At 43.3% G+C, this 12,977-nt stretch overlaps 1 protein-coding gene across 1 annotated transcript in view; it reads left to right on the top strand.

Annotated features, from left to right (window-relative positions):
- Positions 1 to 10,752, top strand: part of ALK (ALK receptor tyrosine kinase) — a 693,423-nt gene extending 682,671 nt beyond the window's left edge. Inside the window, exons 27-29 of the mRNA XM_066378600.1 lie at positions 1,520 to 1,654; positions 2,438 to 2,528; positions 6,522 to 10,752. Coding sequence (XP_066234697.1) covers positions 1,520 to 1,654; positions 2,438 to 2,528; positions 6,522 to 7,205 — 910 coding nt within the window. The 3' untranslated portion in view covers positions 7,206 to 10,752. The remainder of the gene's footprint in view (positions 1 to 1,519; positions 1,655 to 2,437; positions 2,529 to 6,521) is intronic.
- Positions 10,753 to 12,977: the final 2,225 nt, after the last annotated feature.

The raw sequence follows: 12,977 nt of genomic DNA on the forward strand, positions 1-12,977 counted from the left end.
AGGACCCAGGTTAGGGAGTCTGGATCTCATTCTGAGCACGATAAGGATCCCTCTGGAGAGTGGGAAGCAAGAATATGACATGATCTCTTTTAAAAAAAATTCTTAGCTGTGGTACATATATACAATAGAATACTAGGGGGCCATGAAAAAGAAGGAAATCTTACCTTTTGCGACAACATGGATGGACATGGAAACTATTATGTTAAGTGAAATAAGCCAGGCAGAAAAAGAAAAATATATGACCTCACTCGTTTGAGGAATCCAATGAACAATGTGAACTGAGGAATGGAATTGAGACAGAGGAGGGATCAAAGGGACCAGAGGGAAAGAGAACAGAGGGAAAGGGGATGATAGGATGGGATAAACCTGAAGGGAAGGGGGGAAGGCGCTGTGGGGAGGGGGGATGCATTCGGGGCAACACTAGAATCTATGTGTAAACACAATAAATTAAAATCAATTTAAAAAAATTCTTGCTGCCATTGAAAACAGACTGGAGTAGGACAGGTGAAGAGGGGAGACCAATCGGAATACACTGAGCATTTCTAGTAGATAAGAGATGAGAGGGGCCGGGCCTAGCCGCAGCAGTGGGAGCCATTAGAAGTGGTCAGATGCAAGCTCAGTCTAGAATAGTTAACCCGACTGCGGAAGCCTGGATATGAAGCGGGGATGTGGGAAAGGGTGAGATGGAGGACAATGGCTAAGTTTGCAGCTTGCGCCAGCAGTTGAACGATGGGGCCACTGAGCTGGGAGGAATGAAGTAGGAGAGGTTTGGGCGCAGAAAGAGCACTCAGTGTTGTGAGAGTGTCTGGTGTGTTCTCACACAATGTTCTTGTGCATTCTCGCACGATGCTGGTTGACGATCAGAGTGACACACTCGGAAGTCAAGTGGACAGTTATGTGCAAGAATTTTTCAGTGTTAGTTTTCTTTTGATCAAGTCATTTCATTAGGATTATCCTACAATTTACTAGGTTATTCTAATCCTACATTTAAGGGAATTTACCCTAAGCAAATTGTCCTTTTAAAAAATGCACAAAGATGCTCATCACAGTATTTTAAATAGTTTAAAAATTGAAACAATACGTATATGATATGTCAAATTATGGCAAAACTACTCAGTGAAATGTTTTATAGCCATTTGAAATTCTATTTATAAAATGTTCGTATTAGCACAGAAAGTGTGCTATAATGGAATTTGCAAAACAAAAATCAAGGTTCAAAACTGCATATTGAATATAATTGCAATTATGTAAAAAAAAATCTAAGCACAGAAACTTGACTGGAACAAAAACAATAACATGCTATTAGTGGTTATCTTTTTACGGAGCGTGCTTATGGCTTTCTCATTCTTTTATTTTTCTCCATATTAAGAACTCTTTATTGTGGAAAATGTGTAATAAAAAATTAAAATCTTCCATCTGTGACTGTGTATGTCCATGTGTGTATATATGTGTGTGTGTCCATGTGTGCTCACGTGTGTATCACGTGATATCACATCTGTGTCTCCTGTCCCGTGCGCAGGTCCTTTGGCGTGCTGCTGTGGGAAATCTTTTCTCTTGGATATATGCCATACCCTAGCAAAAGCAACCAGGAAGTCCTGGAGTTCGTCACCAGCGGAGGACGGATGGACCCACCTAAGAACTGCCCTGGGCCTGTGTATGACTCTTTCAGGAACATTTCTACAAGTTACTAAGCACAGTTCTCTTTTTCAAAAAAATATCTGCAGCCACATATGCTTTTTTAAGATGAATGGGCAGGTGGCTGATCTCACTTAATAGGCCCCGAGAAAGAAATGTGTCTGTGATGCCAACAAGATGGGTTAGTCTCCTGGTCCCCAAAGCAAGGTCACACCCGAAAAGGTATCCTTTCCTGCCTCGGAGGCTGTGGACTCACCAAGCTCACACTTCTCAAGGAATCTGTGTCCTGGCCTCCACCCCTTCTGCCCAACACCGCTGGACTTAGGTCCCCCAAGTACAGAGTGGGGCAAAAGCAGGGTGACAGTAACGAACTCTGTGTTTCGCATACTCACAGCTGTAGCCCTTCTCCGCCCCGCCCTCTTGTTCCGTTCCCGGGTTCTCTGCTGCCCTGTCTGGCATCCCTCACCTGCTACTCGCAAGCAAGGCAGATGGGCAGTATCGTTAGAATATTCCTCCCCGGAGGTGACTTTAATCAGGAAGGGAATGAGAGGAGCCCTATTTAATGGAAACACCGAATGGCTGTGTTCATGAGCGTGGGTATTATACCTTTCATACCTGGCATGATTCCTTGGCCCATCAGCAGAGGGCAGCATATGCCAACCACATTGGACCTAGATGGGTTGCCACTCTCAAAGACAGTGCCACGCCCTGGTCCCATTTAGAAAAGTGCTAGGAGAAAAAAAATTTTTTTTTTCATCCTTGTTTCTCCGGATTTTAAGTAATGTGCCTATTCTTCTTTTAGATACAGGATAATGACCCAGTGCTGGCAACATCAGCCTGAAGACAGGCCCAACTTTGCCATCATTTTGGAGAGGATTGAATACTGCACACAGGTATAAATACTTTCTCCCTTAATCAGCATTTATGTGGAAAAGTCATAAAGATGGCAAATGCCAAAATGTGAAATAGAAGTTAAACCAGCCAGAAAATCTGAGTTATGGTCATGAAAATGAATGTTAATTATCTCTCAAGTGGCATGATTGGTGTCTCAGTTTGTGTGTTTTATAGTAAATACTAGTAACAGCCACTTCGCTGGCACGGGACACAGTGGCAGACCCTCAGCGATATCAGGGAATCAATTCAATGCACAAGGATAACTAAATCTCTCCTGGGCACCTAATGTTTTATTAAGTAAAACTGGAGCCTCAAACAAGTATGGAAAACACCTGCTCTCGAGTAGTTTGTAGCCTGGCTGGAGAAATAATGCCGTGATGTAATTAACAGTACAGGACTGTTCATTGCACGTCCAGTGGGGTATGTTAGCGGGACTGACAGAAGGAAAGGTCAGAATGATCTGGAGAAATTTTAAGTCGGCATTAGGAGAGCGTCTGTAATACATGGGTCACTTTCCATGTATTTCATTTCATCCTCCTGGAGGTACATAAAATATCCCCATTTCCCAGATGAGGAGCCGAGGCTCTGAGAACTCCTGCTGGCCCCAGTGTAGATCCCTCTCCCGTGTCCTTCAGTAAGGACACTAAGGATTCCATCTTCTTCCCCATTTTCAGTTGATGCCTCCTATCCTGGAGAGGCTACCAAGAGAGGCTCCCTTCAGTGTCCCTCCGACTTTGCACCCACACCCCTTCTCACCACCGTCCTGCAGTGTCAGAGGGGTGGCGTCCCTCCTGCCCCGGGAGGAGAACCCCTCCCCCGGCACCGCCGGCTGCCCCTCCGGCTTCCATCTGGCTGTTATCGCCTCTCCACTGCACCTGCTTTCCTTCCCTCTCCCGTCCGCATTCTTCCAGGGTATCCCATTGTGCAGAATGTTTTAGAAATCAGACAGCCACTCCCTCCCTGAATTCCCTCATCCGAGTTGTGACAAGAGACATATGCATTTTCAAACTATTGTCATTTCCTAGCCTCATGATTCCATCTTTCAGATCCTTTGAGTAGGTGGACTGGCATCTATCTATCTGAACAGACTTCATTTATCAAGTTACTCAGGGGTTTTTTCAGAAAACTTTATCTTCAATGGTTTAGGTTATTATGTTGTAATATTAGTGGAATATACCACTTAAATACTGGGTGAGGCAAAGGTAGGTTTATAGTTGTGAGTATAAGAAGCACAGAGTTTATTCTTGTAGTATTGTTTACTGGGGAACAAAATTTTTGTTGTATTCACAAAAACACTTGTTCTTACCTAATTTGAGTACGCTGATCTCAAATCTGACATTAGTTTTTCTCTGTAAGCTACAGGTTTTTTTGCAATTCAAGATTTTAGGTTTTTATTTTAGTGTAAAATTTTCAACATTTAGTTTAACATAATGAAGTAGAATGTCTTCTTGGGCATCATCTTTGTGAAAATATAATAATTTATAAATATATGCAGTAAATGCACTAATACACTAAAAGATATGATTGCATCAGAATTTGTCTACAATTTCAAAATAGAACATATTAAAACAATTATTTTAGTCATAAAATTTGTGCAAAACTTATTTAAATTCTATTCAGGCAAAAATTTGCATTTGTAGCTCTTGCGTTTGTGTACTTGTTGAGGACAATCTCATTTGATGCTCCAGCAGTAGTCTGCTCATCACTAACAGCTCCAAGATTTTTGGGAAACTTATCAAGGTGACTGTTCAGGAAGTGAATCTTAATGCTCATGTTACATCCAGTGTCGTAGAAAGCCAACAACATCCTTTGAACCAGAAGTTCATAGTTTTCTGCTTTTTTTGTTGCCAATGAAGTTCTTTGTAACTGCCACAAAAGACTGCCATGCTGCTTTCTCCTCCTTATCCATCTTCCTGGCAAATTCTTCATCATGTATGAGGTTTCGAATTTGAGGTCCATCAAATACACCTGCTTTTATCTTCTTGAAAGACAAGGCAGGAAAAGCAGAAATAATATATTGAAAGCATTCACTTTCTCTATTTAAAGCCTGAACAAACTGCTTCATTAAGCCAAGTTTGATGTGAAGTGGGGGGAAATGATCCTGTCTCGATTAACTACAGGTTCATTCACAATATTTTGCATCCCTACTTCCAGAGCTTCACATTTCGGCCACTCCTTCTGTGTCCAGTGTTTCTCCCGAGCTCGGTTGTCCCACAAACACAGAAAGCAAGGATACTTCATGAAACCTCTCTGTTGTTTTAGCAGGAAATTTACATTTTAAGATCCACATAAATGATCCAGTTATGCTCTTCATACTTCAGAAAGTCGAGGACAATTTTTATGTCATTATACTCTTCTTGCAGATGAGTTGAATAACCAAGTGGAACCGCTGAAAATAGGCAATATATGCACATGTCACAAATGATGAAATATTGTGCCTTTGACGTTGAAGTGTGTAACAACCACATATATAACAGATGGTGTCAGGACTATTCTTACATTTACGCCTACTCGAAGAAGCCATGATTCAATCTTAAAATAAAATAAGAGGGTGTTTTTATCAGATAATAATTTTTTACATTTAAAAACAACCACAATTATGTAAAAGTGATGTTTGTAAAACATTAATTGCCTTGTGGTAATGTTCAATCCAAGAGTCGTTGCCCTTTAACTCCAATTTAAAAACCAATGCATGCCATTAACTGTAACAAAAAGAAATTAAAATTTCATAAAAACTAGAGCATGCACCAAAAGACAGATTTCAGATTTGGAATCAGCAATGCAGAAATATATAGAAACAGTTCTAAAACCTCATGCAACAGAAAATGAAAAAAAAAAAATTGTTCCCCAGTGTTATTGTGTTGTTTTCCAATATGAACAACTGTAAACCTACTTTTGGCACACCCTGAATATATACTTTGGAGTAATTTTTCTCCAAAATATATACTTAGTTCTTAAAAACAAGTGGTTCCATACAGCGCATTTGGAATGACTATAGACATTAATAATTAACAGGAAAGGAACTAAAATATAAAAGAGAATCAGAAGGTAGTTATTTTTTATTCTTAAACTCTTACTGATGAGTACTGGACCAATGTGCTTTTTCTGTTAAACTGCAGTAATGGTTTTCCCAATTTGCATAAAATATTAAGGAATTAAATTTCCCCAACTTTAAATTTCCTTCCACAAATTTTCCTCAAATCTCTAGCAGCTGCTTTTGCTTTTCTGTGTTACAATCTATGGCTGTAAAAACGACCTAGCTCAATGTTGGTTGTGTAAATGGTGTTCCTCATAACACCTGAGTATTTCCTGGGTTTCACAAAGGGCCTCATCCTATCAACTAGTTAAAGAACCACTGCACTGTGCTATCTGACACGTGATGATATGATGATGTAACATAGAAAAAGGTATAATCACGCATAGCCCATCCAAACATGAGAAGAATGGGAGGTGGCCAGGGAGAGTACAAGAGATAAACCTGTAACAACGTGGTGTGGAGTGTGGTCCCCCTCCTCCCTTCCCAGCCCTTCACCCCCCTCACACACACATGTATTCCTAGAGTCAAACACATAGAATTTCCTTTTTAGTTTAAAAAATTTTATTGGGAATAGATTGGAATAATTTTTAAACTAATTTATATATATATATATATATATATATATATATATATATATATATATATATATATATATATATATGTTTTATTTTTTTTTAATTCACTGATCTGTAATATTTGCCCAGTAGTGGTCTCTGCAGTGGTCCTGAGCCCAGCCCTCTGCTGCCCCAGAAAGTAGGCCTTTCCCAGCTCAGGAAAAGATGACTTCCCATTGGTTTCTTATTCTCCAGGGGCTATAAATTAATCTACTCCCCAAAGACATTGGTTTCCTCGTCTGTAAGATAAGTCTGGATGAGCTCACCGCTCAGGTATCTTCCAAGTCTAACATTCTGTGTCTGTGATTGAGTTCTAATCAGTTCCCTCCTCCTACCTGTAGGATCCAGATGTGATCAACACTGCTTTGCCAATCGAATACGGCCCACTCATGGAAGAGGAGGAGAAGGTGCCCGTGAGGCCCAAAGACCCGGAGGGAATGCCTCCTCTCCTGGCCGCTCCAGCAGCGAAGGGGGAGGACGCGCAGGCCCCCGCTGCCCCAGCCCCGCTGCCGGCCGCTGCCTCGGGCAAAGCTCCGAAGAAACCCACCGCAGCGGAGGTGTCTGTCCGAGTCCCCAGGGGGCCAGCCGTGGGAGGGGGACACATTAATATGGCCTTCTCTCAGTCCAACCCGCCATCCGAGCTGCCCAAAGTCCAGAGATCCAGAAACAAGCCAACCAGCCTATGGAACCCCACCTACGGCTCTTGGTTCACGGAGAAACCTGCCAGGAAGAGCAACCCTCCAGCCAAGAAGGAGCAGCAGGAGAGGGGGGTCCTGGGGCGCCAGGGCAGCTGTCCCGCGCCCCCGGGCGGCGCCGCGGGCAGAGTGCCTGCCGCCTCCCTGCTCCTGGAGCCGTCCTCTCTGACTGCCAGCATGAAGGACGTGCCTCTGTTCAGGCTGCGTCACTTCCCGTGTGGAAATGTCAACTATGGCTACCAGCAGCAGGGCTTGCCGCTAGAGGCCACCACTGCCCCCGGCGCGAGTCACTACGAAGACACCCTAATGAAAAACCAGCCTGGGCCCTGACAGCCCATTGGCACCCAGCGCTTTCCCTCGGGAACCCCAAGCCCACGGAGGGGGGACAGGTCACAGCTCCTCCGCCAACCAGAGACCAAATGTCCCTTTTCATTTTGTGCCAACTCGTCTGGAAGTGTCACACAAAAAAGCTGTATTTTCAAAAATGCTTTTGAAAGGTTTTGAGCATGGGTTCATCCTGTTCTTTCAAAAGAAGAAAATATCATAAAGACAAGTGGGAAACGCAGGGCCCGGAGCCGGCTGCGTGCGGTCTGTGCACGGTCGCTGCACACGCCTCACACTTCCCTCCCGCCACGTGCACTCCGCTTCGTGCCGCCGGAAGCAGTTGCTCGTGTGTTCCACACGTGGACTCATAGATGTTTCGTTGTCATGCTGATGTGGACCTGGACCACTTGAGGGGAGAGGGAACAGAGATCAAGGACTCGTTTGTAATGAGTCAGCATGGGGAGAGACATGCTTTATTTGGAAGAGAAAAATTCATAGGCAACTAATGGAAACGTCCCACGTTAGATGACATTTAAACAACTTCTACTGGGCTGGTTCATCACTGATCGTAAAAATGTGAATAGTGATAGTATAGAAAAAACATGTACATACTCCTCTGAATGAAATGCAGACATGTGAGGTGCTTTGAGTAGGATAAAACCCCAGTGCAGATCCAGAAATTGAAAAGCATTCTATTAATATACCTCATGCCTTAAGAAAAACCCTCCTACTAAAAGTGAACAACTGAGTGTGAGGTTTCCCACTGGATTGAAAGCTGAAGACTTAAATTATTTGAAAACTTTCCACTAATTAAACTCTGATCATTTAAAAATAAAAATTTGAAGCAGCAGTGACACATCGAAGCATAGAAATGTGGGCATGATGTCAATCCATCGTAAGCCAAACCTAACCGTTTCAATCATGAAAGCGACCAAACTGACGTTTCCACTTGTAGTGATAGATGGGTCCCTGGAGCGCCAGGCCCTCCGGTGGACCTGAGTAGAGGTACAAACACAGCACCCCTCCCGCCAGTGCGCACCGGCGTTTTCTCTCCCTGACCACACGGTCCCATCACACATGGAAACCCAGATTTGTTGAAATATGCATAGCATAATGTGCATCGCTACCGGGTGCAGATTAAAACCAACAATTTTTCCTGATGGGGGGGTCAGTGAGTAAAGGCATTAAAGGAGTGCTGAGGTTGACAGTGGTAGGAGTTCTGAACTTGGTTTTCACAAATGAAATTCATTTTCACAAAAATGAACTGAGAATCTTCCATTTTGCACACGCACTTATGCCACAGTGCTTCCCTTTATCAGTAAGTGCTCATCTCAGTCCTTTCCGCTTCGCCTCCATGCTCACCCCATGTCTTTGCTGGTGGCAGCTGTGCCAGAGCGTCCCCCTGGGAGGAAAGTACTTCATACTGGCTGGACTCTAAGCATCCCCAAGCAAAAGACTAGGTGTCCACCTGCCTTCCCCCCCCCCCCCAGCCTTCCTTACATCAGAAGCATCACTTTGGATGTGGGAAAGCCGTTCTGCCCCAGACAATACTAGACCCATGTCCACTCCTGTGGCAGAAGCTCTGGACGCCACATTTTCCCACTGTCTTAACTGCTACATGGTCTCGTCAGATGTAATACACTCATCTCTAAATAACCATATCAGGAAAGTTTTGGCTCAGGCCAGGTGCAAAAGTAAATAAGTAGTCCAATTATACAAACATTAATCTAGCTCATAAAGCACCCAAAGGGGCCTCCAAACCACATTTTGAGAAACAGTCTCCTAAAAGATGACAACAGAGGAACTGTCCAAAACTGAGAACCATTTCATTTTACATTTGTTATACCAGTAACCAATTAAACAGGGAGCATGCTATACAATTCAATAGCTGGTTCTTTATTGTTATTAATGGGGGGGGCTATCCCTTTCTCTTCTTAAAAACTATAAATCATCACATTTTCAGGTTGTGCCTTACAACAATTTACATGTCAAGTTCAAATGACAGTCAAGTCTCAAAAGCTATATGCACAGATAGGTAAATAAACAAGTCCACGCTGAGGTATGATGACCTCAAGACGTTCTGTGTGACCCACTGCGAGCCCAGGTATCAGCACACCATTCATCTGGACCACTGTCCACTCACTGTGGCTCCGGCCATATGGCAGCAGCAGTTCCTACAGATGCTGTGGATTCTCGTAGTCACTGTGATAGAAAGTCCCACTTAGAGCATAACAGGCACAATTAAAGTTTGCAGGGCCCTGTTAATTAAACCATAAGCTAGAATAATTATTTCTATTACATGTCTATAAAGAAGCTCATCAAGAGTTCATAGCCATTCCATCGGGGAATCGGTAGTTTGTGAGGAGTGACCAGTTACTGAAATGTGCACCTCAAAATTAGAGAAAATCAAAATAGCAGGAATAAACTTCCTTTTTTTTAAAGAGCATGCTCTACTGAGTAGTGGAAAGCCTGGATCGTCTTCTTCCAGCTAGGGTGTGAGTCCTGGCTTTCTCAGGTCACTGGGCCGCCTGTACCTCAGTATTTCTGTAAACAAAACGAGGGCAGGCACTCCCTTCCTCACTGGCCCTTGGGACGATTACAGCCTGTGAGAAAGCACAAGCCCTCCCCCACCGCTGAGTTCCCAAGTGGTCCGGGTGGGGGTGGGGAGAATTGCAGTCAGTGTCTGTGCACCCCAGTCCTCTTGACCACCATAACTCAGTGGAGGTTTTTATTCCCACCCATGCATTGTCCCTGGCTCATATTTGACTTTATCTGTCACCTGTTTAGTGACAGTAACAAGAACCCTACCAGAACCAAGTCCTTTTTGAGTCGAAGGCTGAATGTAAAACTCCCTACCACACTTAGAACTGTTATCCCAGGCCCTGGCCAGTTGTCTCAGTTGATAGAGCGTTGGCCCGGTGTGCAGACATCCCAGGTTCAATCCTTGGTCGGGACACACATGAGAAGTGACCATCTGCTTCTCTTCTCCTCTTGCAGCTAGTGGTTCAATTGGTCCAAGCATCAGCCTCAGGTGCTGAGGGTAGCTCTGTTGATTCAAGCATGGGCCCCAGACAGAGGTTGCCCGGTGAATCCAGGGTGCATGTGGGAGTCTGTCTTACTATCTCTTCTCCTTTCACTTTGGGGGGGAAAAAGCATCCCAGAAAGAAAGATGTTTAGTCAATTTGAGTAAGGCTTTTTTAAAAGAATTTCTGCCATCTCCATATAATACTGGTAAACTCTACAGCTATAAGATATTATGTAACTGCAGATTAATTTTATTCCACTAAGAAATTCTCAGTGATCAGGCTAATAGATTTTCTCCAGTAATAGCAGGATTAAAATTCATTTGAGCTTTGTAGACCTGAAACAGACGTATGTGAATTCAGACTGCCTTGAGTAAGAGTCCTGTGACAAGATCATAAAATTGTATAAAGTGTGTTGTCAATCTGTCTTTAGCTAGTGATTTTTTAAATGGGTCCCCAAAGACCCATTTACAATTTGACTTTGCTAATTTTCCTGCAGCCGAGTTCCTCACGTTGTGTGAATATACAAAACCAAACCTGCACTCCTGTCATCCTCCACAAAATGCCCTAAAGTGAAGATGACTAAGAAACAGGCTCCTCTGCTACCATTCTGTTTTCATTTGGTATTCCAAGTAGATGTATCTAATTTTTAATGCACTACTCATGTACAAAACTATTCTTAGCTCTAGCTTAGCTTTTTTCCCCTCTCTTTGAAAGAAGCAGGGAGAGCAAGACAGGAACACTGAGCTGCTCCTGTATGTGTTCTAACTCGGGAATCGAACTGGCAACCTTTGCACTCTGGGACGACGCTCCAATCAACTGAGCGATCTGAACAGGGCTCTTTTTTTTTTTAGAGACAGAGAGAGGAAGGGAGAGAGATGGCAGAGGGAAGGGAAGCATTCATTTGTTGTTCCACTCAGTCATGCATTAATTGGCTCCTTTCCGTGTCTATCCTGACCGGAGCTCAAGCCCACGACCTTGTTGTTTTGGGAGGACGCACTTACCCGACTAAGCGAACTGGCCAGGGCCACTAGCTTAGCAACTTTAAAACACCAGAAAAGCTAAGACTAAGAACAGACTATTACCTCCAACTGCTGGGAGGGAGGAGCACGAACCATCACTATAAAACTAAAGCAAAGCCTTTCCTCTCTCCAGGGCGAAGTAAATGTGTTACCCTCCCATGGAAGGGCAGCACTACCAGGCTCACCTCAAAAACAATGCAAGGACCAACATCTGTTTGCAGTGCCCTTCCACGTCCACTTCTTTGGTCCCTCTGCCTGACACACTCTCAGGAGGTCTCCCCACTCTCTGTTGCTCTAAGGCCTGCTGCCTCTTTAAAAGCAATTATCCCACCATCTCCAGGCTCAGCAGGCGCCTACCAGCTGGTAGTAGTTGAAAGGCCATCTTATTAAATGAACTCTCACTAAGCCTTAGCAACTAATGTCTTAGTGCTCCCTGCACTAGTTACATTTTACGAGAGGTCATTTTCCAATATAGAGGAAGCAGACTGATAAAACTTCAGATGAATATAATATTTTGGTTTAGCACTCATTAATTACTTAAGAAACAGCAAGCAGACTGGGCAGGAGTTGAGAGACCCAGGTGTTAGACCACAAGTATCTATAGATGGAGGCAAAAGTGGGCTTACAGTTTGAATGGAAACTAATAATAATAAACACTAACAGAAGAATAAACTGTGTTTCACAGACACACAACTGTGAGCCTACTTTTGCCCCACCCTGTATATGACTCAAGCAAGTTACACTCATTTAAAAATATAAGCAGTTTAGTCTCAAAGGCTCCTTCCAACTCGGAAGTCTGTGATTTTGTAAGACTTCCCTGTGTAAGGTAAATTCCTACCAACTATGGGACATGACTGGTGTGTGTGTGCACACGTGTGTGTGTGTGTGTGTGCTTTTTCTTGACCTTGACTCAATTCATTTAGGGCCAAAGCCAATTAATTCAGTGCACAATCCCAGGGAGCCAAATTATATTTAAGCTTTACATGGAAGTAGACCAGAAAGACGATCAATAAGTTTACTGTTTATCCTTTCTTTTCAAAGATTTCTTTAACAAATCATAAAGTCATGAACAAAGCAAAATGAAGTTAATCGGGGTGAGTCCCTGGCAGAAGCAAAATTATAAAACTTACCTTTTGAAGGTTGTCCCTCCCCACACCTATATCTGACGATAGATCTGATACACTTTCTGTCGGTTGTGAGTGTACACCTCCTGGGGTCCATCCCAAAGTGAATATGCCCAGAATACGGATGGCATATGACTGAGAGGAGGAGTTGTCTGGGTCAGGCGTCCCTGAACAGGCGTCCTGGTGCCATTATGATGAGACATTCATTAGTAACAGGAGTCTGCTCTCCTAACTGCCATAGAATCGGATAGAATCCCTCTTTTTCAGCCTCACAGAGACTCCCACTGCCACTGGATGGCGATTTTTGGAAACCTGTTGTGAACGATTTGGCTTTATAGGAGATCCAGACTCCCAAAATAACCCACTAAGAGATAATACTGGGAAGATTGCAGGCAAGTTATCTATATTTTAGTGCACCAAAAAGTGGAGAAAAATTTTTTTTAATTTTTTTGCATTATTTTCAAGTAATATTTATAGAGTATTTCACAGTTTTCAGCAGAAGTAATATTAAAGACAGAAATTCCTTTTCCTGCAGGAAGCAGCTGGTGATGTTTTGTAAAGGACAAGGGACTAAAGCAGAACGCTACCCTGGACTCCCCTTTGTCACAA

The sequence above is a fragment of the Saccopteryx leptura genome, chromosome 3 (assembly GCF_036850995.1).
Source record: "Saccopteryx leptura isolate mSacLep1 chromosome 3, mSacLep1_pri_phased_curated, whole genome shotgun sequence".
NCBI classification, from domain to species: Eukaryota; Metazoa; Chordata; class Mammalia; order Chiroptera; family Emballonuridae; genus Saccopteryx; species Saccopteryx leptura.